Below are 25,828 nucleotides of genomic sequence, written 5' to 3'. Positions count from 1 at the left end.
TTGCTAGGGACTCACATTTCTGGCTGGAATGGACATGAGTGTCTGCATGGCACACTCAGTACTGGTTACAGGGTTTCCACTGACGCCCTCTACCAGAAATCAGGGGCAGAGCTGAGGCAGCAGTTCCTCCCACTGGGGCGACCGCCACGCAGCAACGCGCTGAACTTGGGCTGAGGAGAGTCCCCAGACCCCCCGCGGGGCAAAGCTGAACACGGCCCGTCCAAGGAGTGTCTGTGCGCCCCCAGTCTGGGCTGACAGAGGCTAGCAGCTCTCACGCTCAGCATGGAATTTTAACTCCCAGGTAGGATACGAAAGCTCTCAGGAGCTCTCCACTGAGTCTGCTGCGACCTTGTCCAGAAAAAACCAAGAAACCATCTGCGCATGTCCTGAGGAAACGCCTGTAAAACGCGGCATGTCCCAGAACCATGAGCCCCGAGGGGCGGCCTGCCGCAAGGAGGGGACCAGATTGGCGTCTGCCTGCAGCCTGTTTGAGCATCGTGCTCGGAGGGCAGGTCCCCACTTGGGTGTCTGGGGTCCTGGTCCTCAGAGGCAGAGGATGGGCGGTCCCCACAGGTGGAGCCCTCTCCCTCCTCCTGGCTGGGGAGGCCCCAGGTGTCTGCAGGCAGGAGGTCCCAGGAGGTGCTCACAGGCTGTCTGACCCCAGGACCGCACTTTCCCCTCCTCACTCCACGTGCATGGAGACGGCCTATCCCAGGCTGCTTACATCCAAATGCCAACAGAAAGAAGAAAAGCAACACACAAGGCTGCAACCAAAGCCGCCAGTGCCTTCTCGGCTCTGGATCACAGAAGTCTGATGGGGAAAATTGCCTGCTGCATCCTTCACAGGTTCGCAGCCTGGAGAAGAGAAGGCTCCATGTGCTGCGCGAACTCCACACATCCTGGCCGCAGGAGGGATGTTCTCCTCAACTGTGAAGGGACCAGATGCTCACAGAGACAACCCAGTCACTGGGTCCGTGAACCGTGCTGCGCTCAGCTGGGCTGGCCACTTCCCAGGGTAGACGGGAAGGAGTCGGGCTGCCCGCAGCCCAACGCCCCAGCCACAGAGCCACCTCTGCTCCATGGTAACTGTCCACATCTGCAGGCACCTCCAGGTGACTTCCTGGAGGTCCCACCACCACCACCAGATCCTGTCGGCTCTAGGGCTCCATGTAACATGGGTGAGTGTGGAGCCAGCCAGACACACACGCATAGGCTACGGCCTTAGGAGCCTCTGGGAAACCAATAAGCTCCCCTCTTACCTACAAAAGGCCCTTGATGGAATGTTCGTCTTCTCCAATGTGAACAGTAAATCCAAAAGTAAAATTGCTTTGTGTGTGAATCAGCACATTATGGAACAGAACCTAAACCAATGAAGCAGGTTTGACAACAGAAGCCAAATCCAGTGACTCCAGCATCCGGCAAGCTGATGGGGAAGGGTGAGTAACTCGGATTACCGAAAGGAGTTCGTGACCCGGCACCATGAAGAGGGGAGCGCCTGTCCTGGGCACTGTTCAACTCTCAGGGCATTCTTCTGCATCACTTTTGTGTTCAGCGAACAGAACATCTGGTGCCATGATCACAAGCAACTCTAATTTCAGGAGCTAGTTATCATTACAAATCAGTCCATTTACCAAGACTTCAGTTTTCACAATTCAGAGTTTAGAAAAATGCATTTCATCGTATGTGAGGATCCCAGGAAATCCACAACGTGGACACGTCAGTACCAGATCCAGGCCTGGCACTCATGGGGCATCCCTTCCAGGCCAGGCATGGGGTGGCCACTCCCCTCTTCCCCCTGACCCACCCCCCCACAGAGCACATTTCTCCAGCCCTGCTGTGTGTGGGGTGTCCTGGGAGTGGCTGGTCCAGCAGGACACAGAGTCTGGGGTGTCTGCATCAGCAGGGCAGCCAGGGCCCAGGCCGAGAGGCAGACTGAGCAGCCTGCCCACCGCACAGCCGCCAGCTGTTCCAGGTCTGCCTGGGGTGACTGCTGTGGAGCATTGTGTGGCTGCAGACAGGGTTCTTTTCAAAGGTAGATGAACAGAGGTTTGCTCAGCTGTTGTCCACTGACACCCTGTCAAAACGCCCCTCTGTGCTCAGCATCCCCAGATGTCCAGCAAAGGGGCCAATCGATGGCTCGAGGACTTGCGTCCCCGCAGCTGAGACCAGGAGCACCTCTTCCTGCCTCCCTCCCGGCCGCCCACCTCTCACAGGTGGTGTCTAGTCTGATTTCAGCTCACGCCTCTCTCCCAGCTCCTGACCACCTGCCGGCCAGCTCCACCCAGACCAACCCTCTTCCAGCACGGCCTGCCTCAGGGATGACTGCCCAGAAACTTGGGCCTTTCCTCGACACCTCCTCCCCAGGCCCAGCCCCGGCCCCATCTCCCGCCCTCCCACTCACCATTCTCGGCCTGTGTGCTGGGCTGCGTCTGCCCTGCGCCCCAGTCTCCAGCCAGACCCTCTGCTCCCACTCCTCCCCAGGCCAGGCTCCTCTGAAACGCTGACCCCTTTCTCAGCAGGTGTCCACTAGGACCCTGTACCCGGGAGGTGGGCAGACAGCTGCTGAAGGCAAACACAAGATGTGCTTCCTCAGGTGGCCTGGGCCACCTCCTAGACGGGGCAGGACGTACCTGGGTGAGAAGCTGGTCGGACGCTAGCTGGTTGATCCAACGTGTGTATCGCTCGGTGGAGTTGGGGGGCTCCCTCCTCACCTGGCAGCCTATGATCTGCAAAAGAGCAACAGGACTCAACAAAAGGAGGTCACTGCGAGCCATGTGCACACACCTGTGCACACACCTCAGCTGGCGTAGGCTGGTGCGTCCAAGCGGGGAATCAGCTGAAATCTGGCATCCGGGTCAGGTTGGGGAAACTTCCTGGAGTAAAGGGGATGGGCATGGGCCTGGTGTGGGGCAGGCAGAGTCCAGGACACCGGACGCCTGCGCAGGGCAGGTGTCAGCAGCCATGCCAAGCTGCTCTGGCTGCGTAGAGAACTCACCAGACGCACTCCTCGATTCAATGCACTGGATTAAAATGACCAGATGCAGGTTCAAACGCCCAGTTACTTCCAGAGCGTTCTTGAGCTGTAACTGGAGTGGAGGTGAGCAGACGGCTGTGCAGCCTCTGGGCAGCAGGTCTAAAAGTCCCATCTCTCGAAAACATCCTCGATTCAGCCTCCCAAAGGCAAGAACCTCCCACCAAAAAGAAGTCTCAGCGCCAAGAGCCCACTGCCAGCTGCCTCAATGTGTCCAGGCTGCATGGCAGCCCCCCGCGCCAGCAGACAGGCGCCTACCAGCCGGACAGAATCCTCCTACACTGCCCTATAACTTACCTATTTCATTTTCTTGTCTTTTTGTTTGTTGTTGCTGAGGAAGATTCGCCCTGAGCTAACATCTGCTGCTGATCTTCCTCTCTTTGTATGTGAGCTGCTGCCACAGCATGGCCACTGACAGACGAGTGGTGCAGGGCTGCACCCAGGAACCGAACCTGGGCCACCAAAGCAGAGTGCGCTGAACCTACCACTAAGCCACCAGGGCCGGCCTGCCTATTTTCTTATACCTCCTTGCGGCCTTCAACCTGAGGCCTGGCCCTGCCTCCTCCTGGCTTTGGACACAATTCCCTCTCCACACACCCAATGTCTACACCATGGACCCCCATAGCCCTGCCAGCTCCTCTAACAGAGCCTGGACTTCCAGGGGGCCCACCACCCATCCCACCAATGCCTTGGAGGCCTGCACTTTCTGCTGGAGCATCTCCCTGCAGCATGTTTGAGCGTCGTGCTCGGAGGGCGGGGTCCTGGCAGCCAGACAATCGGGGCAGGTCTCTGCTTGGCTGTCCAGGGTCCTGGTCCTCCGAGGCAGAGGATGGGCGGTCCCCTTGGGAGGAACCCTCTCCCTCCTTCTGGCCAGGGAGGCTATGGGTGTCCGCAGGCAGACAGCCTGCTCCCTGGTGCAGCCCCGTGAGGGGCTCACAGGCCATCTGACCCCAGGACCACGCTTTCCCCACCTCACTGATCAACAAGGGAAATATAAGGGACATCTGAGGGGTCCACAAGGTGGACATCACTGAACAAGGCTCCTTATGGAGAAATCGTCGTAAGTCACACCTCCATTTCTGGGTTTCTCATCCTGCTCCAACACAGCCGCTCTCACACGTGGCGATTAACTCTCATTAGTGCAGCTGCACCAATGAAGAGTGTGAGGAGGTCTTGCCTGTATTTTCGCTGTTGGTTTTTTAAACTTTTTTTTTGAGAAAATGGTAGAGTTGCATGCAGTAGTAAGAAATAACACCGAGAGCCCACGTATCCTTCACACAGTCCCTCTAATGACAAGGTCCCAAAAACCAGCCACGCCACCTCTGCTGAGGCAGCGACACGGGCGTGCCCGCTGCCACAGGAACCCTCGTGGTGCCTTCACAGCCACACTCACCCCCTTAGTGGCAACTACGCGCCTGTTTTCCCAATGCTGTAATTTTGTCTTTTCAAGAATGTTGTGTAGAGGCTGGCCCCGTGGCCAAGTGGTTAAGTTTGTGCGCTCCGCTGCAGGCAGCCCAGTGTTTCGTTGGTTCGAATCCTGGGCGCAGACATGGCACTGCTCATCAAACCAGGCTGAGGCAGTGTCCCACATGCCACAACTAGAAGGGCCCACAACGAAGAATACACAACTATGTACCGGGGTGCTTTGGGGAGAAAAAGGAAAAAAAATAAAATCTTTAAAAAAAAAAAAAGAATGTTGTGTAAATGGATCGCACAGGATGTACCCTTTTGCAATTGGCTCTTTTTCCATAATTCTCTTGAGATTTGTGCAGGCTGTTGTGTGTGACAATACTTTATTTCTTTTCAGGCTGAAAAATATCCCATAGTTCAGACAGACCCCATACAGACACCTGGGCTGACTCCAGTTTGGAGCTGAAACGCCATTTCTTTCTCAGGGCTGTCAGTTTCCAGCACCCCTGCTGTATCTGCTGTGACTCTGCATGAACACTCACATGCAGGTTCTCATGTGAATCTAAGTCTTCGTTCTCTGGGACGAATGTCCTGGAGAGCGACAGTTGCTTGTGTGCGGTTGCAGGTTAACTTTTTAGGAATCCACCAAGCTGTCTTCTGGGACCACAAAGCCCCACACTCCCAGCAGTGGTGTGCGCAGCCCGGGCTGCCTGTACCCTCGCCCGCACCTGGCATCCTCGTGCTTTCATCCCAGCCTTCCTGCTGTGTGTGTGCTGACCTCTCGCCATGGTTTTCATGAGTCTCCTGAGGGCTCACCATATCGAGCCTCTTCCCGTGGGCGTGTCTGCTGTCTGTCCGTCTGTCCTCCCGGGAGAAAGGTCTTTTCACGTCTATCTCCATTCTCTGGTTGGGATAAGATGCACCTGGCCACAGGTGTGTTTCACATCTCGCTGAATTTGTCTCGTGAACCTTTCCCGTCTCTCCTGAAAAAACACTGAAACAGTTGTAAACGGAGGCGGCTCTGGAACCAGTGCTCTGCCTGCAGGAGGTCCCCTCACACCTGATCTGACCAAGACACGTTTTTCTAACTGTCTACTGCATTGGATTGCGGAACAGAAAAGATTTTGAGGGAAGAAAGGTAAAACGTTGATCAAAAGCTGGGAGGCAGATTTCTGTTCCCAAACACAAGGATGAAGAGGCTTAACTTCCACAAATCAACAGCGGCCCCGCAGCCCATGACTTGTGCCATGAACAGCTACCTGGCGGTGGTAGACGGGCCACGTGCACACCAGCCATGCCGAGCACTTTGCCTCCAGCCACACAGCGAGAGTCAGCAGACGCGGCTCTTTCTGGAACACGAGCTGATTTACCCCAGTTCCGCAGTGAGGGCCCGGCCCCTCCCCACCCTCCTCTTCGCGGACTTCTGGTGAAAGCTACAAGCATGCTGGGTGGCTCCCACGCCGGGAAGCAGGGACAGGTGAGAGAGAACACAACACTGGAGCTTCTGAGGCAGGCTGCTGTTCGTGACTTCAGCCACCACGGGCACTGTCCACAAACGAGGGAGAAACAGGAGGATGTTTTTATCTGCCTTTAACACTGTTTTAAAAGAATGTTGGCCTGACCACAGGCTGGATAAAGGCAAACCACGCAGGGCCTTTTCTGTCACAGAGGCACAGAGTGCGGCCCAAGCTCTGCTGTGCAGGCCTCCCTGTTTCCAGGGCAGCTGACGGACTCCACGTGGGGAGGCCCCGCCACCCCCACGGCCCCACGTCCACGCTGGTGATGGCACACGAGGGACACACACAATGTCCTACACCACACGAGACCTCAGATGCTCCAAAGCTGGGCCTCGCACAGTGCTCGTACACAGTCAGTGCTCAATAAACGCAGGCTGAATGAACCAAGGGCACGTGCCGGCACGGGGTTGGCCAATTTCTTCCCAAGAGAAGAAGCCGGTGGTTCCAGGCTCCGACCGGTATTTGCTGACTCCCTTGAAAGCATCTGTTGCCAACAGGTAGACAGAAGGACAGGTTCCTGCAGTGGGATCCCTACCCACGATCCTGAAACTCTGTCTGAAGTGAATGGGGGCTTCTCACACCGGCAGTCTGGCTGGAGAAAAGGTCAGAAAGCAGAAGAGAAGGTGTGCTGAGAACAGAAGGGAGGCTGGCCGCCACAGCGACTGTCACCTGCCCCACTACACCCTGGCCTGATCCTTGACCCATCGCAGGGGGTCTACCAAGAGACTATGTGACCCTTCTGAGGCGACGCCATGGAAGGAGAGTCAGCCTCCAGCTAGTTCTCCCGGGACCTGTCCTTGGAACTGGCCGCCATGCTGTGGGGAAGCCCATGCAGCCATGTGGAGCAGCTCCAGCCACCACCAGGATCACCGCAGGTGTGCGAGCACATGCACCTCCAGGCGACCCGGACCTGCCTCCGGATGCCTACCTGAGGGCCCGTAAGTGGTGCCCGCCACCAGGCATCCAGCCAAGGCCCCGTGAGTGGAGCCTGCCTCCTGGGCCCTTTCTGAATTCCTGACCTACAAAGTCTGCGCGTGACAAACGGGCTTTCACCACTAAATTTGGACGACGTATTACACAGCAGTGGTGACTGGAGCTGGAAGGAGGTATTTTATCAGCTATGTGGTTGGATGGTTGACAAACCCCAGAAGCCCAATTTCTCCCCTAGATCCACCAGGGTCAGGAGGATACACAGCACTGTCTGCTAGGGGCCTCCGTCCACAGTGGACTTATCATTAGTTCCTCTTCCCTCCTAAGGTCCCAATGTGGATGGTGAGGAGTGTGGCTCACCATTTCCTGTTGAGAAGCAAGAATCATCTCCCCCTTGGAACATGAGACGCCACCACCCCTGGCCTGATGCTGGGGCCTCCCACTGGAGCAAGTGCTGTTTGGTGCAACTGGAGAGTGTGCATCTGCGTGTCTGTGTGTGTGCATGAGTGTGTGCATATGCACATATGTGCGTATGCCTATGTGTGTATGTGCCGGCCTGTGGGGAGGAGCCTGGAGACGAGGGCAGCCAAGATATAGACCAGTGTGTCTAATGAGGTGAACTCCCCAGCTGAGCCCACAGGAAGCGACAGTGCCTCGAGCAGCAGACGGGCCTTCCCGCAGCCTGTCCACCTCAGCCCCTCACAAGCACACCGGCCAGGCCCCTCAGTGGCCAGTGTGGGAGGGGTCTGTTGACACAGCTGGCCTCTTCCGCCCTCTGCACATACAGCCAGAGATGCCTGGGCGAAAGCCAGGCTCTGCCCCAACTTATTCTCCCTCTCAGCACCAGTTCCTTCCTCTAAAGGGGGCTGAAAACACTGGCCTCGGGGCGGCTGCAAAGACTAAAGAGGGCAGTGTGCCAGCACCCTAGTGCAGCGGGCGTGCACGCTCTCTCCATCCACTCCTCCAAAGTCAGCCTCTGCGCAGTTGACGGCGGATCCGAGAGCCACGGGCTGGCCAGAGCATAAGAATCTTCTTTTCATAATCACTTCTTCAGTCATCACAAAAAAACAGAAAGGAGCATGCCTTGTGTGATTTAATCAGGTTTTCACTCACTGATGAGCCCACAACCCCAGGTGTGAGCACAACACGGAGCATGTTCTCCACCCAGGTGCCTGGACCACTGTGGCCCCAGAGGCACCTGTGGCCCACAGCCTCGACCCTGCCCGCATGGGACCCCCTCAATGGCCACACATGCAGCTTCTGTCTTCATCCCGCCACCACCCCTCCACATAGAGGCTGACGGTGGCCCCAAGGAACTCAAATAGCTGCACGTCCATCATGCCCTCCCCCAGGCACCCCGCAGGGAGAAGAGCACACGGGGCCCAGCGGGGGTCTGAGCATCTGTGTGGCCAAAGCCCCCTGACCAGCGTCTGAGGAAACGGAAGCCTGGAAAGGCCACAGGGGAAACTGTGAAAACAGAAGCACGAGCTCCCGAAGAGAAGGCAGGGTGCAGCTTCAAGAGCCGCGTCCCCAGACCTCCCTCCCTGCCTCGCCTGCCACACGGCTTCTGCGTAGCCCGCAGAGGATGGCCGGTCGAGAAGTGCGGAGCCACAGAGGCCCTGCGGGCACAGGAACTGTTTCTGCTCTGTGTGAATCGACGAATGTCTAGGTTTGCAGCCCCGACAAACCAGCAGCAGAAAGACTATCGTGAGAAAAACCATGGAAATAACAGAGTTTAGAGTCCTCTCTTCACACCCACCGCTGGCTGCCAGCAGTGAGGAGCGCACAGGGACAAAGCCAAGGCGAGCGCCAGAGCCCGAGCGAGGGAGCACACAGCCCCTTCGGTGCTGAGTTGCAGTGACCCCTGGGGCGTGGGTCTGACGAGGCGAGAGCCCTGACGGGAGGGTACCCCCGGGAAGTGGAGGCAACAGCCGTTTGCGGCCTGAGGCGGCGAGAGAAGCAGACCCGCCACTGGAAGAGGCAGCGGTCTCATCCACCTTCAACGCAGGCCAGGCGGCGGCCACGGGACAGGCACCAGGGGAGAGCACACGGCCGGAGGTCAGCACAACCTCCCACCCGCAACAACACAAGCTGGTACCTGGGAACCCAGAAGAATCAATGGGACACATACAAACATTGTGAAGTTTAGTGAGACAGCAGGATGCAAGGTTAACATGGGAATAACACCATTTGTGCACAGACGGAAGACGGAAGGAAGGGAAATAGACAACTCATGAGAGGAAATGTCTGGGCAAGAAACATGGGCACAGCTTACTGAGGAAGACACAAAACTACACGAGGACAGACAACGAAAAGCAGAAGTCAGATCTGGCATGGAAGCAATTTCCCAGATAAGACTCGTTAGGAATATGTGGATCACCCACGAGTTACTTTACAAATCCAGCACACTCCCCAAAAGGACTTCGCTGTCAAGTCTTTTTTTGGATCTAGTTGATTATCTGGAAAAATACAGACAAATAATCAAAAACAGCCAAGAAAAGGGGCAAAAGCAGGAGAAGAGGCTGACTGGGTGTCCTCATCCTGGTGCTTTGTCACCTCCGCGGCCAGTTAGCACACTCAGTCCTGCCTGAGCGATGAGCAACAAGCAAAGCAAGGAAACTACTGTCTTCAGGCCCCAAACAGGCAGCCAAGATTGTGATCCCTGAGCTGGAAATGAGCAGTGCGAACCCCACAGGACCCCGCTGAGTGAGGACACGGAGGTGAGGGTGCAGGGGGACCATGGCTGTGAGCATCGGTCAGGCGTGGCAGCAGACAGCTGGGGGCTGTAGACACAGAGCACTGGGGCTTTACCAGGTGTCCTTGTGTGTTCACTAATTACCAATGTGCACGTGAGCAAGAGGAAATCAGCAAAGGGTGGGAAAGATGCACCAAAAAGAAGCAGGCAGAGCAGTTCCTCCGAGTGCGCTTGTACAAGTGTGAGAAGAGCTCATGGTCCTCCATTGGGAGGAAGACCTTATAACACATGGGGCATCAGGTGAAACCCTGAGGTGGGATCACCTTAGGAGCTGGGCCAAATGGGTCTTGGACTATCTGGATCTACTTAATAAAGCTTAAAATCAGCCTTGAAAAGATCTAACTTACTACAAGTAATCTAACTTCATGAGAATAAATATCCAATATTTTAAAAAAGAAAACAGCAAAATTCAGCACTGGATGTAAAATTTCCACGGTTTGACTGTCAATCAAAAGTTACTAGGTTTAAAGAAGCAGGAAAATACAACCTGTGACTAGGAAAAAAATAAGTCCCTACAAACAGACACAGAAGCAACAAAGACGATGCGAGAAGAGCAGCTCAGGACCCTCCGACAGCATCACAAACACATGCCACAGGCTCAAAAAGGCAGAGGAAAATGTGGGCACAGCAAGAGGGGCAGAAGACCCCAAAGGGCAGTTTTAGAGAAGAAAACTACAGCATCTGAATGAGAAACACTGACTGCTTCTCGGCAGATCAGACACAAGAAGCACACCAGTGGCCCTGAAGACAGGGCAACAGAATTCATCAAAGTGAAGCATTCGGAGAAAAGACACTGAGGGAAGAGAACACCAGTATCTGCGGTGGGAGCACGTGCTCCAGCACATGAGTTCTCATGTGGACAGGGGGCGACACTGAGAAACACCTGGAGAGAGAACGGTCAAAACTTTCCAAATCGGATGCAGACAACAATACCACAGATGCCAGGACTTCAACAAGCCATGCAGAGGAAAGCTTTCAAAGTCCCGTGCTTGCACATCGTAATCAAACAGCTGAAAACCAGCATGAAAGAGAAAACCTGAAGCAGTCGGAGAGAAAGACCCCGTACACACCAAAAACCAGCGTAAGGGTGACAGCGATTCTCGGCAGAAGCTGCCAACGCCAGATGAGAGAGACATCGTTAAAGAAAAAACTCCAAAAAGATAGTCTCTTCAATAAACGTTGTTGGGAAAACTGGACAGCCACATGCAAAAGAATAAAGGTAGACCACTATCTCACGCCACACACAAAAATAAACTCAAAATGGATCAAAGATTTGAAGATACATCCTGAAACTCCTGCAAGATAATATAGGTAGTACACTCTTTGACATCGAACTAAAAAGGATCTTTTCAAATATCACAGCCTCTCAGACAAGGGAAAAAAAAGAAAAAATTAACAAGTGGGAATTCATCAGACTAAAAAGCTTCTGGAAGGCAAAAGAAACTAGAATCAAAACAAAGAGACAACCCACCAATTGGGAGAAAATATTTGCAAATCATATATCCAACAAAGGGTTAATCTCCATAATATATAAGGAACTCACACAACTGAACAATAAGAAAGCAAACAACCTGATCAAAAAGTGGGCAGAGGAGATGAACAGACATTTTTCCAAAGAAGGTATACAGATGGCCAATAAACACATGAAAAGACGTTTAACATCACTAATCATCAGGGAAATGCAAACCAAAACTACACTAAGATACCACTTTATGCCTGTTAAAATGGCCATAATCACCAAGACCAAAAATAACAAATGCTGGAGAGGGTGTGGAGAGAAGGGAACCCTCACACATCGCTGGTGGGAATGCAAACTGGTGCAGCCACTATGGAAAACAGTATGGAGATTCCTCAAAAAACTAAAAATAGAAATACCTTATGACCCAGCTATCCCACTACTGGGTATCTATCCAAAGAACTTGAAATCAACAATCCAAAGTAACATATGCACCCCTATGTTTGCTGCAGCACTATTCACAATAGTCAAGACATGGAAGCAACCCAAGTGCCCATCAACTGATGACTGGATAAAGAGGACGTGGTATGTATATACAATGGAATACTACACAGCCATAAAAAAGACAAATTCATCCCATTTGCAATAACATGGAAGGACCTGGAGGGAATTATGCTAAGCAAAATAAGCCAGTCTGAGAAAGACAAACACCAGATAATTTCACTCATATGTGGACTATAAACAAATACTTGGACAAAGAAAACAGTTCAGTGGTTACCAGGGGAAGGGGGGTGGTGGGGGCACAGGGGGTGAAGGAGAGCACCTATGAGGTGACAGTCAAGAAATGATGTACAACTGAAATCTCACATTGATGTAAACTATTATGAACTCAATAAAAGAAAAAAAAGAAAAACAAAAAACTCCAACCCAGAGTTCTTTACCGGCGACTGTATCTTTCAACAATTAAGACAAAAGAGACCTTTGCAGAAAACAAACGCCAAAATAAGTCATCACAACAAGACTGACATTACAGAGAAGATGAAAGGAAGATCTTTGGGCAGAAGGAACCGCCTGGATGTCCAGTGAAGAACGCAAGTGGACATGTCCAGGCAGAAGACAGGCCCCCACACAGCTACCCACGGGACAGCTCCATGCAGGCCTACAGCAGACAGGCCCCCACGTGGCTGTCTATGGGAAGACCCCGTGTGCACCTACAGCAGACAGGCCCCCACGTGGCTGTCTATGGGAAGACCCCGTGTGCACCTACAGCAGACAGGCCCCCACACCGCTGTCCATGGGACGGCTCCGTGCAGGCCTACAGGAGCTGCAGAACACAGGCGACGGGAGGCAGTAACCGAAGCAGGGTTTGCAACCTCACATCCCTACTGCAGGACAACTGGGGCACCCTGAAAACCGCAGGCCAGCCACCAAATAGAACAGAACAGAGGCAGAGCTAACAAATCAAAAGCAGAGACGGACTGGAACTGTAAAACAAAACTAAACCAAAGGTAGCGGGAGAAGAACCAGGGAGAAGGCGGCGGCAGTTCAACCCAACGCAGAGACAGCACGCGAGGCGCAGGAAGAAGAGGGACAGGTCGACAAACGGAGAGGAAAGTACACCACCGCCTATCCTGTGGGGTCAGCGGGGCAGCGAGGAGCAGGCCGGCGCCACGTGAGGGGGCACTGTTCCTGGGCCGCGAGGAGAGGCCACTGGGGTGGCAAGGCTCCAACATGGCCAGAATGAGCATCCATTTGCAAGACCCTGTTGAGACACCGGGTTTTTTAACTTTGCCAACCTCAGCAGTTAGTGGAAATGAGAACTCTGGGCACAGGCCCAGACCAGGACACAACCAAGCAGGGAGGCTATGAAACGAGCTCGGGAACCCAGGGCCACGAAGACCCGCGGGCAGCCAGGCCCCAACCCAGCATCCCCACGGGGTCTCCAGAAGGTTCTTTTCACCAGCTCTTTCAGAACTGTGGCCTGAAGATGAAAACAAAGGGAAAAAAAGAAACGGAAGGCATATAATTTTATCCATTAACTATACTTAAAGAGTTTCATATTATACTTTGTAATTTATACTTACAAATAGTTTAGAGACCACTAAAATATAAAATATAAATAAAAGTTATATTTCACTAAGAACTTCTATTTGTCTTATAGATCCAATCCTTAAAATGCTTAAAGTGGATACATTTAGGAACGGAAGCAATTTTTTAATATTTTAGATTAAGTGTTTTCTTTATTTCATACCCCCAAATGCTGCTTGTCATCAGAAACCTTTTCTAAAAAATGACTACTTACAGATTGACTTCTGATTACCTGGCCAACAACCACCACTGGGCAGTGGGGCAGTTCCACAGCACCGCAATCCCGTGAGGCTCATGCACGTGCACGGAGCCCCGGCTGGGAACTGAGCAGAGGCAGACAAGTGCGTGCACATTCTTCAGGAACAGAGTGTCAGGCGTGGCTGGGAGTGTGCGGAGGCCACATGACACAGACTTAAATGCACAGAAGTACGCTCCACGTGTGACGGTTGCAGGAATGTGGAGCACGCATGGAGGTGCTGACAGCTCTCCAGTGTGATCTTCACCCTGTGAAACTTCTCTGGGCTGGAGAATCCAAGCCACCCTCTGCCTCCACTTCTCACTGCACCCTCACCTCCCAGACAACTGGCAGCCCAGGACTCTGAATCGAGTCCGTCTTCAGCAGGGTGCCACGTGCCGCCATCCGTCCAGCATTCTGCCTCACCCCCACCTCCTCCTGCCTCACCCCCACCTCCTCCTGCCTCACCCCCACCTCCTCCTGCCTCACCCCCTCCTCCACCTGCCTCACCCCCACCTCCTCCTGCCTCACCCTCTCCTCCTCCTGCCTCACCCCCACCTCCTCCTGCCTCACCCCCACCTCCTCCTGCCTCACCCCCTCCTCCTCCTGCCTCACCCCCTCCTCCTCCTGCCTCACCCCCACCTCCTCCTGCCTCACCCCCTCCTCCTCCTGCCTCACCCCCACCTCCTCCTGCCTCACCCCCTCCTCCACCTGCCTCACCCCCTCCTCCTCCTGCCTCACCCCCACCTCCTCCTGCCTCACCCCCTCCTCCACCTGCCTCACCCCCACCTCCCAAACAACAGGCGTTCCTAAAGGCCCCACCCTGACCCACACCATGCCTCCCCACAGACACTGCCCAGTGCCAGCTGCAGACACAGAGACCCTCACACTTCATCTGTATCCCCACCCACGGGCATCGCAGACCTGGGGCCTCCCCAGCCTGTCTGCCACACCATGAGGCAGAGGGTGGGCTGTGGGGCCAAGCCAAGGGGCTCAAGTCCTATGTGATGGTGCACAGACCCTCCTCTGCCTGTACGTCACTCCCTTCGGCTCCTACGGGGCACAGAGACAAGGACAGCGCTCATAACAGCCTCAGAGCAGCACGCGGTGCTGACAGTGGATCCGCCCATCTCTCCACCACCTGTCGAGTAAGTGTCTTGCTGTCCCCTCCAAGCACTGTGCACTCTCCTCAGGTGCCCACGGCCACCAGCCACAGACTCCTGCCTGCAGCTCAGCGCCGCTCAGTGAGCGAGGCCTGCAGGCTCCTCATGGGAGGGATGACAGCAGCCACTCTTACAGGGGGCGACGAGGGCACCTGGGTGGACGGTGAGCATGTGGAGAAGACAGAGAGACAAAGGTCCTGACATCACTGAACCCTCAGCCTCCCCACCTGGGAGACGCGATGTGCAAGCTTCCCCCGTGGAGGTAGGTTCCACAGATGGAGGCTCCTGCCCCCCGCCCAGCTTTCCCACAACTCGGCGCCCACCAGCGGAGGCCCCGTGCTGGCTGCTGATGCAGAGCAAGGCCAGGGCACCGCCGGCCCCTCCCCAGCCCCTGGAGACTCACTGGCATCAGGGATGGAGGGAGGTCCTGCCATCAGCCCAGAAGGCGCCACAGGCAGGGCCCGTGACTGTGTGTGGAAGGCCCCCCACCACAGCGGGTGCTCCCACTTCCCCGTGGCACCCTGCCTCCTCCTGCTTTCACCATAACTGGCCTCCCTACTCCTGAAACTACGCCCCACAGCTCCACCGCTTGCCATAGCGCAGGTGACCCCACGGGGAAGGCCCAGAGCGAGGCCTGCAGCCCCCAGCCCCTACTCAACCCCTGTCCAGGGCTGCTCTCCGCTCCAGAAAGTTCACAAGTGGGTGGAAGATATGCTCCTGGGAGCAGCCTCAGGACGCCCAGCACATCACATCCCAGAAGTCCTGCAGCAAATATGCAGCTGCACCTTCACGGAAGCTGTCGCCAGGGCCTTTCCTTCACAATTAAATGGTTTTCTTGTAAATGGCCTAAAAAAAATGACCGAGGACAACCATACACCTGGCATTCATTTCATTCCTTCCAAACAAACTAGATGATACAATTGACATAACCACCAACGAGCAACTGCAAATTAAGATATTTTAGGTCACTACTGAGAAAAACCCAGCCCCCAGCGACAACCTTTCTAAAGCTGATTTTGTTCTAGGGCCACTAAGGCGGTTATGACATCCTAGTCCTCGCTGCAGACCCTCCCGTGGGAGGAACAGCCTGGTGCTGGTCTCCACGCCGCTGGGAGGGACATGCACGTCTCTCCCGACGCTGGGACAGAACACCAGGCGAGTTTAATCAGAGGCTGCCCAAAGAGCTCCGACCTAGAGCTTCAGAAGGCAAACCACGGCCGTTCAGTTAAGGCTGAGACGAACTGACACAGCCTGCGTTTTTTCCAAATCCCCTGTGTATCCCTGGATATCGCGGTCCATTTGAATGTATGCATGGAGAATTGCCACAGTAATTTCATAAACGAAGCCAATCGTGCTTAGTTTTTTCAATATGAAAAAGAAACAAATGGCAACCAATGTATCTGAAAGTATCTCACACTCTAAAACGTCAACTCTGGTTACAACTTCTCTAGAAGCGTCCATGTAGACTATACTTCAAATGCTTGAAACTGCCGCGTGCCATTTCCAGCCATGTGAAGATCACGCTGAGTGGAAGACGCAGCAAACACGGGAAGAGCCCGACCGCACAGGTGCACAGCGATCTCCCACAGGGCCAGGAGGGCGTGCGGCCACCTCCGCTCCCCAGGGCTGCATGGAGAGCAGGGATGGCTCCAAGCAGAGGGAACTAGTTCGAGCAGCTGGCTTGGCAGTCAAGTGTCATTTAAACTGGGGCAAACTGGGCTGAAGCTCTTGTCACTCTGGAACTATCAGAGCCAATGAGAGAAATTTCTGGAAACCCCATCTCTGCATTTCCCCTGTACACATAAACTGTGAACAGAAATCCATCCACAAGGACTGTTTTCATCCTTTTTTCTCTTCCCAACAGAGGAGCCAGACCAAAAAATATTGTTTGTGCACCTAACTTCTCTTTTCATGTCAGCGAGAAATCCCACCAGCCCCTCTCTGGAGCTGGTTTAGCAATCCCCACAGGGTCATCCAGGGCTGCCCGACGCCTGGGGTCTCAGTGCCAAGGTCAAGCCCACTGTCCAGAGTCGGACAGTCTCCTGCCACAGCTTCCAGGAGAAATGGCTGACTTCCCGACACTGTAAGAGTATTTTCTGAGGTCTTCCCAGCCAGAAAGGGGTAAGGAATCAAACAGTCCCTGACGGTAAACTTCTAGAAGGCACTTCTGCAGTCTGCGGAACTGACTGCGACGCATGCCCACAGTTGCACCTATCTGCCCTCTTAAACTGCTGGCTCGTGATTTTCTTGGAATCTCGTGAAAACCAGCGAGCCAAGGCAGGTGCCTGCAGCTCCTGTGAGGGCATCCGCCCCCACTCCCATCGGCCCTCACACCCTCAGAAACACACGCCTGTGCCCGTGTCCCCAGCCGCCCAGCACCCCCTCCCACCTTCCTCACGCACTGGGCTCCAGCTCTGACCTCGGCTGCGTCAGCCACATGTGGCTGCCACCTCGTCACAGTCAGCTTTGTGTCCCCTTGGGGGCTACTGTCAGCAGTCACTCAGACCCTCACCTGTGTGGTGCCATGAAGGGACTTTGCAGATGTGACTGAAGTCCACAACTAGAGACTGTGGGTGATGGTGACTGTCCCAAGTGACACGGCCGGGCCCGACCCGACCAGGTGAAGCGCCTCTCAAGGAAGCTGTGGATGTGGGCTTTAGGCCTGCCGAGGGATTCCAGACCTGCCCGCCCACCATCCCCGAGGCCGACCCTGCAGACTCCTACACACCCTTGTCCTGGACCCGCTGCTGCGGCGGATGCCGCCTGGCCCCTCAGTCCTTGGCTCCCGGGGCAGCGCTCCCAGGGCTGCTTGCAGTCTCCCTTACATCCGCCTCCTCCTGCCTCCCCCCTGCCTCCACCAGCCTACTCCTGCCTCTTGTTGCATTCACTTCTCCTTCACTTGAAAACCATTCCCTGGAACATACAGCTAACATCTGAGTTCTGACCAGACACAGCATTTTTATTTGAGACACAAAATGACTGGAACGAGATGCCTGCTCCCAGTAACTCAGTCCCATGGGGCCAACCCACGGAGACAGCCATGCCCCACAGGACCAACCTTCCAGCACATGCACGGGTGCTGGAAGAGCATGGAGCCAAGGGTGGACCACCACAGGGACACGATGGTGTGAGGTAAGTCCTGGCTGAGCCCAGTCCCCCAGGCAGAACAAGGCGGCTGGGCCACGCAGGATGGAGCCGTGCAAGCAAGCAAGGTGCAAGCAAGGTGTTAAGAAACGCGTTCTCATGGGACCTGGGCGGCAGTGCAGGGCAGGAGGCCAGAACGGTGGGCACTGGCCGGCCACCGACAGCCTTCTCTGACCTACCAGAGCTTGGGCATTACCACTGATGCTGTCACTACTTTCTGGAGCTTAGGGACCTCGTTCCTTCCATGCACTGGGCAAAAGCATGTGAACCCCCAGGTGTAAAATGCACATACAACTGGGGGGAATCAGAAGACACAGCAAGGAGCAGGAGACCAGAGGGCCCACTGGCCAGCCAGTACTGGGGAAAGGACACTGCTGACCATGGCAATGGAGACATGCTGGCAAGGGGCAGTGTGTCGCAGCTGCTGGCCAAGCAAGCCAGCAGGAGGTGCCGTCACAGAACCATTCCTCCAGCACAGCCGCCAGGCCAGCATACCCCTCTGCAGCAGGTGGGTGTGGCTACCATGACGGCAGCTGGCGAGGAAGGCAGCGGGAGGCTCGTCTGAGGGATACAGGCTGACATGGTGCATGCATGGGGAGAGGCCAATGGGCGGCAACATGGGTACTGTTCAACACATGCCATCAGAGAGCTCATGCACACAGGAGCACAGTCCAGACCCCTGACCATTTCCAGACCCAAGCCAGTTCTCAGACTCAGACCCACTGGCTGAAGGGGAAGCCGTACCATGAGGATAGACTGAGCACTGCCAAGGTAGATGCACAGGACACAGGCTCTCAGGCCAGGGAAGGGACAGCCAGGTCCTGCAAGGTCCCAGCTGATGCTAGCACCATCGTGGCCCACTGGAGTGAGGGCCATGCGTCATGTGACAACATGGTCCTGGCCCGAGTCGTCCTCACTGTGGGTTCACCGAGCGTAAATTGAACCCCGGATCATGCCCTGGAGAGAATGCAGAGACTAAGGCCACCTCGGAGGCTTGAAGTATGTGGTGTCAGGTCCCCATGTACCCCTGCAGACAGCAGATGGACCCTGGAGAGTGACCGTGGACACCACAAGATGCATTCCTGCTCACAAGCCCCATTGGCCAGTCTCAGGGCCTGGGCACCTCTGCTGCTGACTTAACATCCTCCAGTGAGGTCTGCACTGTCAGACGCTCTGCAGGACACCATGCTGACCGCCGTGTTGCAGGTGCCCTGCTGTACTTTGTCAGCAAGACGTGGCAAGTGCTCTGGACACTCAGGTCAGACACACCGCCCAGGGCATGGACAACCTCTAGAGACGGGGCACTGTGACATACTCCAAAGTGAGGGACCACGAAGACACACACAGGACTGGGCAATCCTCTTGGGGCCCCATTCACCCCTGACCTGGTGAGGAACAAGGCTACTGGCTGTGAGTGGAGCCAGAGGGGCACAGCCTGCCGAGCTCTGGAGGAAGCTGGTGGCAGATGGCGATGCAGAGATGGGTGGCCCCAGGGGCACAGACACAGCTCAGACCCCAGAATCCTGGGGCCAGGCCAGCCACCTGTGGCACAAAGGTGTGGGCCACTTGAGGTGACCTGACCATGGACACCAAGTGACCACAACTGCCCACTATGAGCCAAGTACTGTCAGGCCACCGAGGCATGAGGTAAAGTGGCCCCACAGCCATGGGGATGAGGGGGAAAGGGCACATGTGGGAGCGGTCGCCAGCTCCTGGGTCACTCCCCCCCCACTCCAACCTCTCCCTGAGCTCACGCCCACAGCCTCATGGGGCAGCCCTAGGACCCACTGACAGAGCAGGAGAAACCCGAGCGTGGCTCACGGAGAGGTTAGCCTGGTCTGCTAGCACAAGCTGAAAAGGGACGACAGCCCAGCCCCGCTCAGGGTGGCCCTGAGTCCCCATGGCAAAGCCTCGAGTGTCCACCTATGTGAAGGGGCAAGTGGCCAGAGGCAAGGATATGTACAAACTCACAAGCCCTGGTGAGTGCCCGGGGAGTGAGCTGGGAAGAGTGAGATGCTCCAGGTGGATCTGGGGGCACTGGATGGTCACTGGGGAGGAGGACAGCCCGGCCATGGCGCTGAGCAGCTGGGCCTCCAACAGGGCAATGACTCGCCAGAGGAGAGGCTGTGGGCCCTGCCCCGAGGGCTGGTCTGGCTTCTGACCACAGAACGGACACTGGGCCCCAAGGATTCCACCAGCCCCAGGAGGGCTGGTCACATTAGACCTCTGCTGTCCAGGCCCCAAGGCACATTTTGGCCCTCGTGATGCTACCTCGGCCCAGGGGCCACTCCTCAGTAGAGAAGTGCAACTGGGTGCTTCCGAACCTCCACACATCCCGCCTTCTGGAAGCTTCTAGCCTAAGAAGATGTGGAGCGGCCTATCAGGACATAGTCCTTTATCTTCTTACAGGCATATTTCAAGGACACGCTTACATTAACAATGTTTAAATTGAAGCCATGTAAGTGCAATTATAGTTCAGGGAATGAGAGTCTTCAGCATCGAACTTAAGGCTGCACAACACCCTGTTCCGTGAAAACACACCAGCAGCCCATACAGAGCACACGAATCTACACGGCCGGCCAGGTGCTGCAGCCGGACACCCGAGTCACAGAGTCACACGGGGCTGGGCAGCGGGGGAAGAAGCATAAGGTGCTACATTTCTTAGAAGCAGAAAATCAGTGGGCTGAGATGCAGTTGAGCTGCAGACTCAAGGGCTATTGGAGGAGAATGGATTCATCTCAGGTGCAGGGAGTCATCGAATGTCCTGGAGAAAGTGCATCTTGCAGAGGTGTGTCCCTGCACCTTTCCTCCGGAATCACTCACAACACGTTCACGAGGGTCTGTACCCGCACCCTGTCCCAGGAGCATGCCCTTTCCTGCGTGAGGCCCAGTGGTCAGGCAGGTGGGCCCCAAACAGGTGGGTATGGCCTGAGCCTGCCTGCACCCTGGGAGCCTGCAAGGAATGCAGAGTCTCAGGCCCTAAACGACGCCCGGAATCAGACCCAGGGCTCGTGCACACGTGATGCTGGAGGAGCTTCCACGTGCGTACACAGGGCGGCCAGGGCACCGCAGCAGAGGTGAGCAGAACCTGGGAGCGAGGGGCAAGAGGGAGCCGTCCACCAGGGAAGGCAGACACCGCAGGTGTTTCTCTCATACTTCCTAAAATCAGGATCATCACAGTAATTCAAAGACATCTCCACTGAAACTTCAGCAGAGGCATCTGAGCAGTGGACACTGTGACCAGACACCAGCTCTGGGATTGGCCGCCCAGGCCACCCAAACCCCGAGCCACCCATGGCTGAGTGACCCCTAGTCCGAGATGCCCCTCCAGGTCCAAGGGGGCTGGGAGACGCTCCCCATGTGGGGCTCCTGCTGAGCAAAGCATCCTCGCCCAGTGAGTGCCCAGGAGGACCGGTCCTGGAAAAGCCTAGCTCCTGGGGGCTGACTGGAAGCCGTTCTGAAGATGAGAACAGCAATCTGAGGCTGTCCAGATAACGAGGACAATTTTTTTAAAGTGCTGACACACTCCAGCTCTCAACCTGTGTTTTCATGTCCAAGGTGCACAGCTTCTAAAATGCTGTGAAAAACAAACCAAAACAAAACCAAAAACCCCTCTGCAACCATTTGAAAGTAACAAGTGGCACCCAAATCAGACACACGTTTCCTTCAAAGGAAAACCCCGTGAGTGTTTAGAGACATGCCAGCCACAAGTCACTCTCTGACTGGGCAGTCTCACCATGAACTGACTCTTCCCACCCTAAGAAATTTTAAATTAAGAAAAACCTTAATTTAAAAAGTTGTAACAGCAATTTTATCAAAAGGTAGCGACAATACAGGAAAGGACAGCAGTACTTACACTTGTTGGGTGCCGAACAGCAGCTTCATGTTGCAGCCTCACCCGCTGCGGCATCATCGCGTCGTCCTGTGGGAAGAACACACTTTAAACTCACTCAGAGCAACGGCGACAGGAGAGAAGACAGACAACCCGAGAGCAGGACAGGCGACCCGGACGCTGCCCGGTGGACCCATGACCCTGCCAGCTGGGGGGACACACGATGACCTGGATACAGCGGGGAAAACTGAGAACACTGACAACTCCAGCAGGGCTGTCCCGCACAGCCGGCAGGCTGAGCATCCCATGAGCATCTGGGAAGCAGCTGGCATTGCCCAGCGAAGCAAAGATGCAGACACTGGGGCCCAGGACTTCAGCACGGGTACAGATGGTCTCACACGCATGCACCAGAAGACACATGGCAGCGCGGCACTGATCAGGCACAGCCAAGTCCACGGACACAGAGGGGTAAACAGACGGTGCAGCTGCACAAATCCATGCAGCAGTCAGACGAAATGACAGCTCCGCACGAGGTAACATGTTCCAGACACAACGCCCCGTGAAAGCAGCAGGACAAAAGGATACACACAGCACCACTCCACTTATGTCAAGTGCAAAATCAAGCAAAATTAACCATTTTATTTAGGAAATGCACATGTAATGCAAGCTACAAAGAAAAGCAAGGAAATGAGCACCCTGGCAGTCAGAGCAGCACTGGCTGCAGGGGTAGGAGGGGCACAAGGTTCCATCCTGACCCAGTGGTGGTCACACAGATATGTGCCTACTAATCTAGCTTTAGAGTGCGTGTGTGTGTGTGCATTATTCTCTAGGTATGTTCTATCTCACAGTAAAACAGTACTTTAAGTTGATGGAACAATCAAAAAGCTTTCAGCGTTTTACTTAAAGGTACAAATACACCCAATAGGAGAACCAAAGATAATGTCATCGGAGGATATTTGTCTTTAAACTGAGCAATAAGATAAAAGACTTGTATTTGTATCTCTTATTTCTGCAAAATGGCCTTATGAGCAATGTGTAATCAAATGACCTGTGGACAAGTTGAGCTGAGAGGAAACCTGCAGCGAATGCAAGGAGGCAGCAGGAGGCAGGAGGAGAGGGGAGGGAGATGGAGCAGGACGGATGGGGCGGGGGAGAAGGTACAAGGAGGAGGGGGAGGAGGAAGATGAGGAGGAGGGGGACAGGGCAAGGAAGGCAGGGACCTGCGCAGGCCCAGCAGCGCCCTGAGCAGCAGGAAGCCGAAGGTGGATAGAAGAAGCTGTCAGAACAGGAGCGGAGAGCCGACCGTGAACTCGCTGCTGTTCCAGACCCAGAGTCCCTCACTGGCTCCAGGAGCAGCTCACAGCCACATGCATGGTCACCCCTGGTTGGGGATCTTAATAAGGGAAACTGAAGAGGTACAGCAGAAGAGGGGGCGGGGTGTAAGGAGGATAAAGAGAAGTTATGCCTCGTTCAACCTATTTCACGCCCCAAAGGGCAGGGCAGAGACAAAAGGGGCGAAGTTTCCCTGAAAGCAAAGGTCTGTTGATCAAACTCTGGAAAAGCAGCTCCTTTGTCTGGCAGCCTCATGCAGGACTCTACAAATTTCTGAGGGTCTCCTTAGCCAGCAGGGCACAGGCCAGCACAGGCTCTAAGGGGTGTTTCACAAAGGGAGCTCGAGAAGCTAAGGGAAGCCCCAGGTTAGGTTAGGGTTGGGGGTCGTCTCTGTCCCACAGCACAACCACCTCTGGGACCCTGGGCCTGGCAAAAGAAGGACGTGGCCTGCCATTTGGGGTCTGCAGGACCACGGCGCAGACGAGCCCCACAGCCTCCAAACCCAGAGGAGTACCCGGACAACCATGCCTCCCACCTTCTGGCCTCCAGACCCTGCCCACCATGAGCACACCAGACGTCCACTGGGAGGGGCGCCCCGCACCTTCCCCGAACCAGAGCAGCCCAGTCCTGTACTCGCTGGCCCTCAATGGCAAGTGTCTGCTCAAGACTAAATCGTATTTTCAATTTGCTCACCATTCACAAAACACTCACATTCTCTCTTTTTTGATATTTATCACAATCTTCTACAGGTGGAGACAGAGCAGCTAATATTATCCTCATTTTGTAGCCAAAGAAACCCTAGTTTGGAAAGGTTGCATAATTCACCCCAGGTCTCATAGCAATTACATGTCTGGGTTAAAATTTGAACACAGGATTAACTGAGAAACCAATTTTACAGTCCGAGGATCTATGCTAAAAGCAAAATTGCCAGAAATTCCTAGCTCTCAAAAACATTCCAGTATCATTTCCCATCACCTCTTCTACCAGAATCTGCTCCCTGCTGGGCGCCTGGATAAAGTCAACATCCATGAGTACAGAGAGAACACTGAGGATGTTTAAGACGCCCGGTGACCACTCAGCCAAGAAACTGAAGGATGAAGGCAGTGAGCACCATTCAAGCCCACAGCGAACAGCACGACAGGCGCCCGACCGCTCCGGAACGCACAGGCACCCTTGACAATGAGTCAGCATTCTGAAAGGGGAAACTTCGCAGAAAGATGGGAGAATGAAGAGGTCTTTATTACATGTGAAAAGCCCAGTGATGTTTTAATAACAAGCCCGGATGTGTTTCTCTGGTGGGCCTGTCCCCGGAGGCCTAGTTCCACCAGTGCCGTCCCAGGAAGGCACCTGCTCTGGTCCAGGCCACACAGAGGTGCCAAATGCCAAGAGCTGGTCTGAACAAGTCAGCTGGCATTTGAAATGCAAAGGCGAGGGCCCTAAAGGACAGATGCAGAGGCTTATGGAGCATGAGCTACAGAAGCTCGTCTGCACGTCAGTCTTCATCCCAAGGGTATCTGGACACGGACTCTTCTTACTGCAGGAGGAGGTTCAAATACCTCGTATTTGTCTGCCCCAAAGTGTGCAAGACTCCCAGCCTGACTGAAGTTCCATGAAGATAACTGGTTAAGAAACGTTCTTGGAAGCCTAGGGAAAAGAATTTTGATATATTACAAAAATAACACTAATGCAGGGGCCAGCCCGGTGGCGCAGCGGTTAAGTGCACACGTTCCACTTCAGCAGCCTGGGATTCACCGGTTTGGATTCCGGGTGCAGACATGGCACCACTTGCCAAGCCATGCTGTGGTAGGCATCCCACATATAAAGTAGAGGAAGATGGGCACGGATGTGAGCTCAGGGCCAGTCTTCCTCAGCAAAAAAAGGAGGATTGGCAGCAGATGTTAGCTCAGGGCTAATCTTCCTCAAAGAATAAAATAAAATAAAATAAAATAACATTAATGCAGAATGAAATATTGTTTCCTTTCTGACCATAAAAACACTGGGTAGAAAAAAGCTAATCTCGTCCAAGAAATGTGGAGTTAAAAGAAACCTGGAGTTTCAAGTCAAGTAGCTTTGAGTGTAGGACGGTCCTGGGAGCGTGTGGCTGTGGACTCCAGGACAACCCAGGTTCAGGCAAAGGCTGCAGGCAGACAGAGGCCCAGGACGGCGAGGGTGCAGGAGAGGCTACTTGCAAATGAAGAAGTGCAGCCAACAGCCAAGAAGGCCTCTCTCTGCGAAGAAGCAGAGTCGGTCTGCTGCTGTTCTTGCTCTTAGTCTCCCTTGGCTTTTACACGATGTTTGAAGACACAGGTGGAAGTCACCTGGTCATACCCCAACCCTCGCGAGCCACACTCCTAAGGGAGGACCCCGGAGGGAAGAGAAGGGAGCAAACCCAAGCACGCAGGGAGAGCCATGTCCCCAGCACGCGGGCAGGGACACCCGCATATCACCTCCCAACTCTGCTTCCCCAAACTCCACACTACCCAGGAGAAGCAGGTAAGCGCGAAGAGAGTTATCCACCAGGACTTGTTACTCATCTTGTAAGGCTGGAGCAGGATCCAGACCCAAGTGCAACACCTTCAGGTCCCGCCTGCAGAAGCGACAGATGAGCTACTGAAGACAAACGTGCCTGCTGTGTTCAACCAAGAAGGGGGTGTAAAATAAGAAGTCCTGAAAGCAACAGAGTTAACAGGTAGGGGGAACTGCTGGGCCATCTCAAAGCTACGAGAAGGCTCGAGCTGACAGGAAACAAGCCACTTCTGCCCCGAGGCCGTGAAGGTTGAAAGAAACAGCTAGAATTCTGAACTGTCTTCCCAACACCCCGAGAGGCTGGAGGGGACAGAAATCAGAGCCAGGGGTCCCTCAGGGTTGGGGGTGTGTGGGGCTGTCAGACCCTTACATTTTCTAGCGCAGGCCATGGCAGGCCACCACCCCAAGG

At 54.7% G+C, this 25,828-nt stretch overlaps 1 protein-coding gene across 50 annotated transcripts in view; it reads right to left on the bottom strand.

Annotated features, from left to right (window-relative positions):
* The window catches only part of B3GNTL1 (UDP-GlcNAc:betaGal beta-1,3-N-acetylglucosaminyltransferase like 1), a 154,582-nt gene that overhangs the window by 90,607 nt on the left and 38,147 nt on the right, over positions 1–25,828 (bottom strand). For 44 of the 50 annotated variants that reach the window (XR_011423105.1, XR_011423106.1, XR_011423107.1 and 41 more), the window contains 2 exons: positions 21,586–21,651; positions 2,631–2,726 (listed from right to left, as the gene is read on the bottom strand). Coding sequence is in view for 43 of the 50 variants with exons in the window: in XM_070226714.1 (XP_070082815.1) it covers positions 2,631–2,726; positions 21,586–21,651 (162 nt within the window). In the remaining 7 variants the exon portion in view is untranslated. The remainder of the gene's footprint in view (positions 1–2,630; positions 2,727–21,585; positions 21,652–25,828) is intronic. The other 6 variants (XM_070226707.1, XM_070226718.1, XM_070226704.1 and 3 more) reach the window with 2 other exon arrangements.

This window comes from Equus caballus, chromosome 11 (assembly GCF_041296265.1).
Source record: "Equus caballus isolate H_3958 breed thoroughbred chromosome 11, TB-T2T, whole genome shotgun sequence".
Taxonomy (NCBI): domain Eukaryota; kingdom Metazoa; phylum Chordata; class Mammalia; order Perissodactyla; family Equidae; genus Equus; species Equus caballus.
This window is presented reverse-complemented; position numbering and strand designations above follow the sequence as displayed.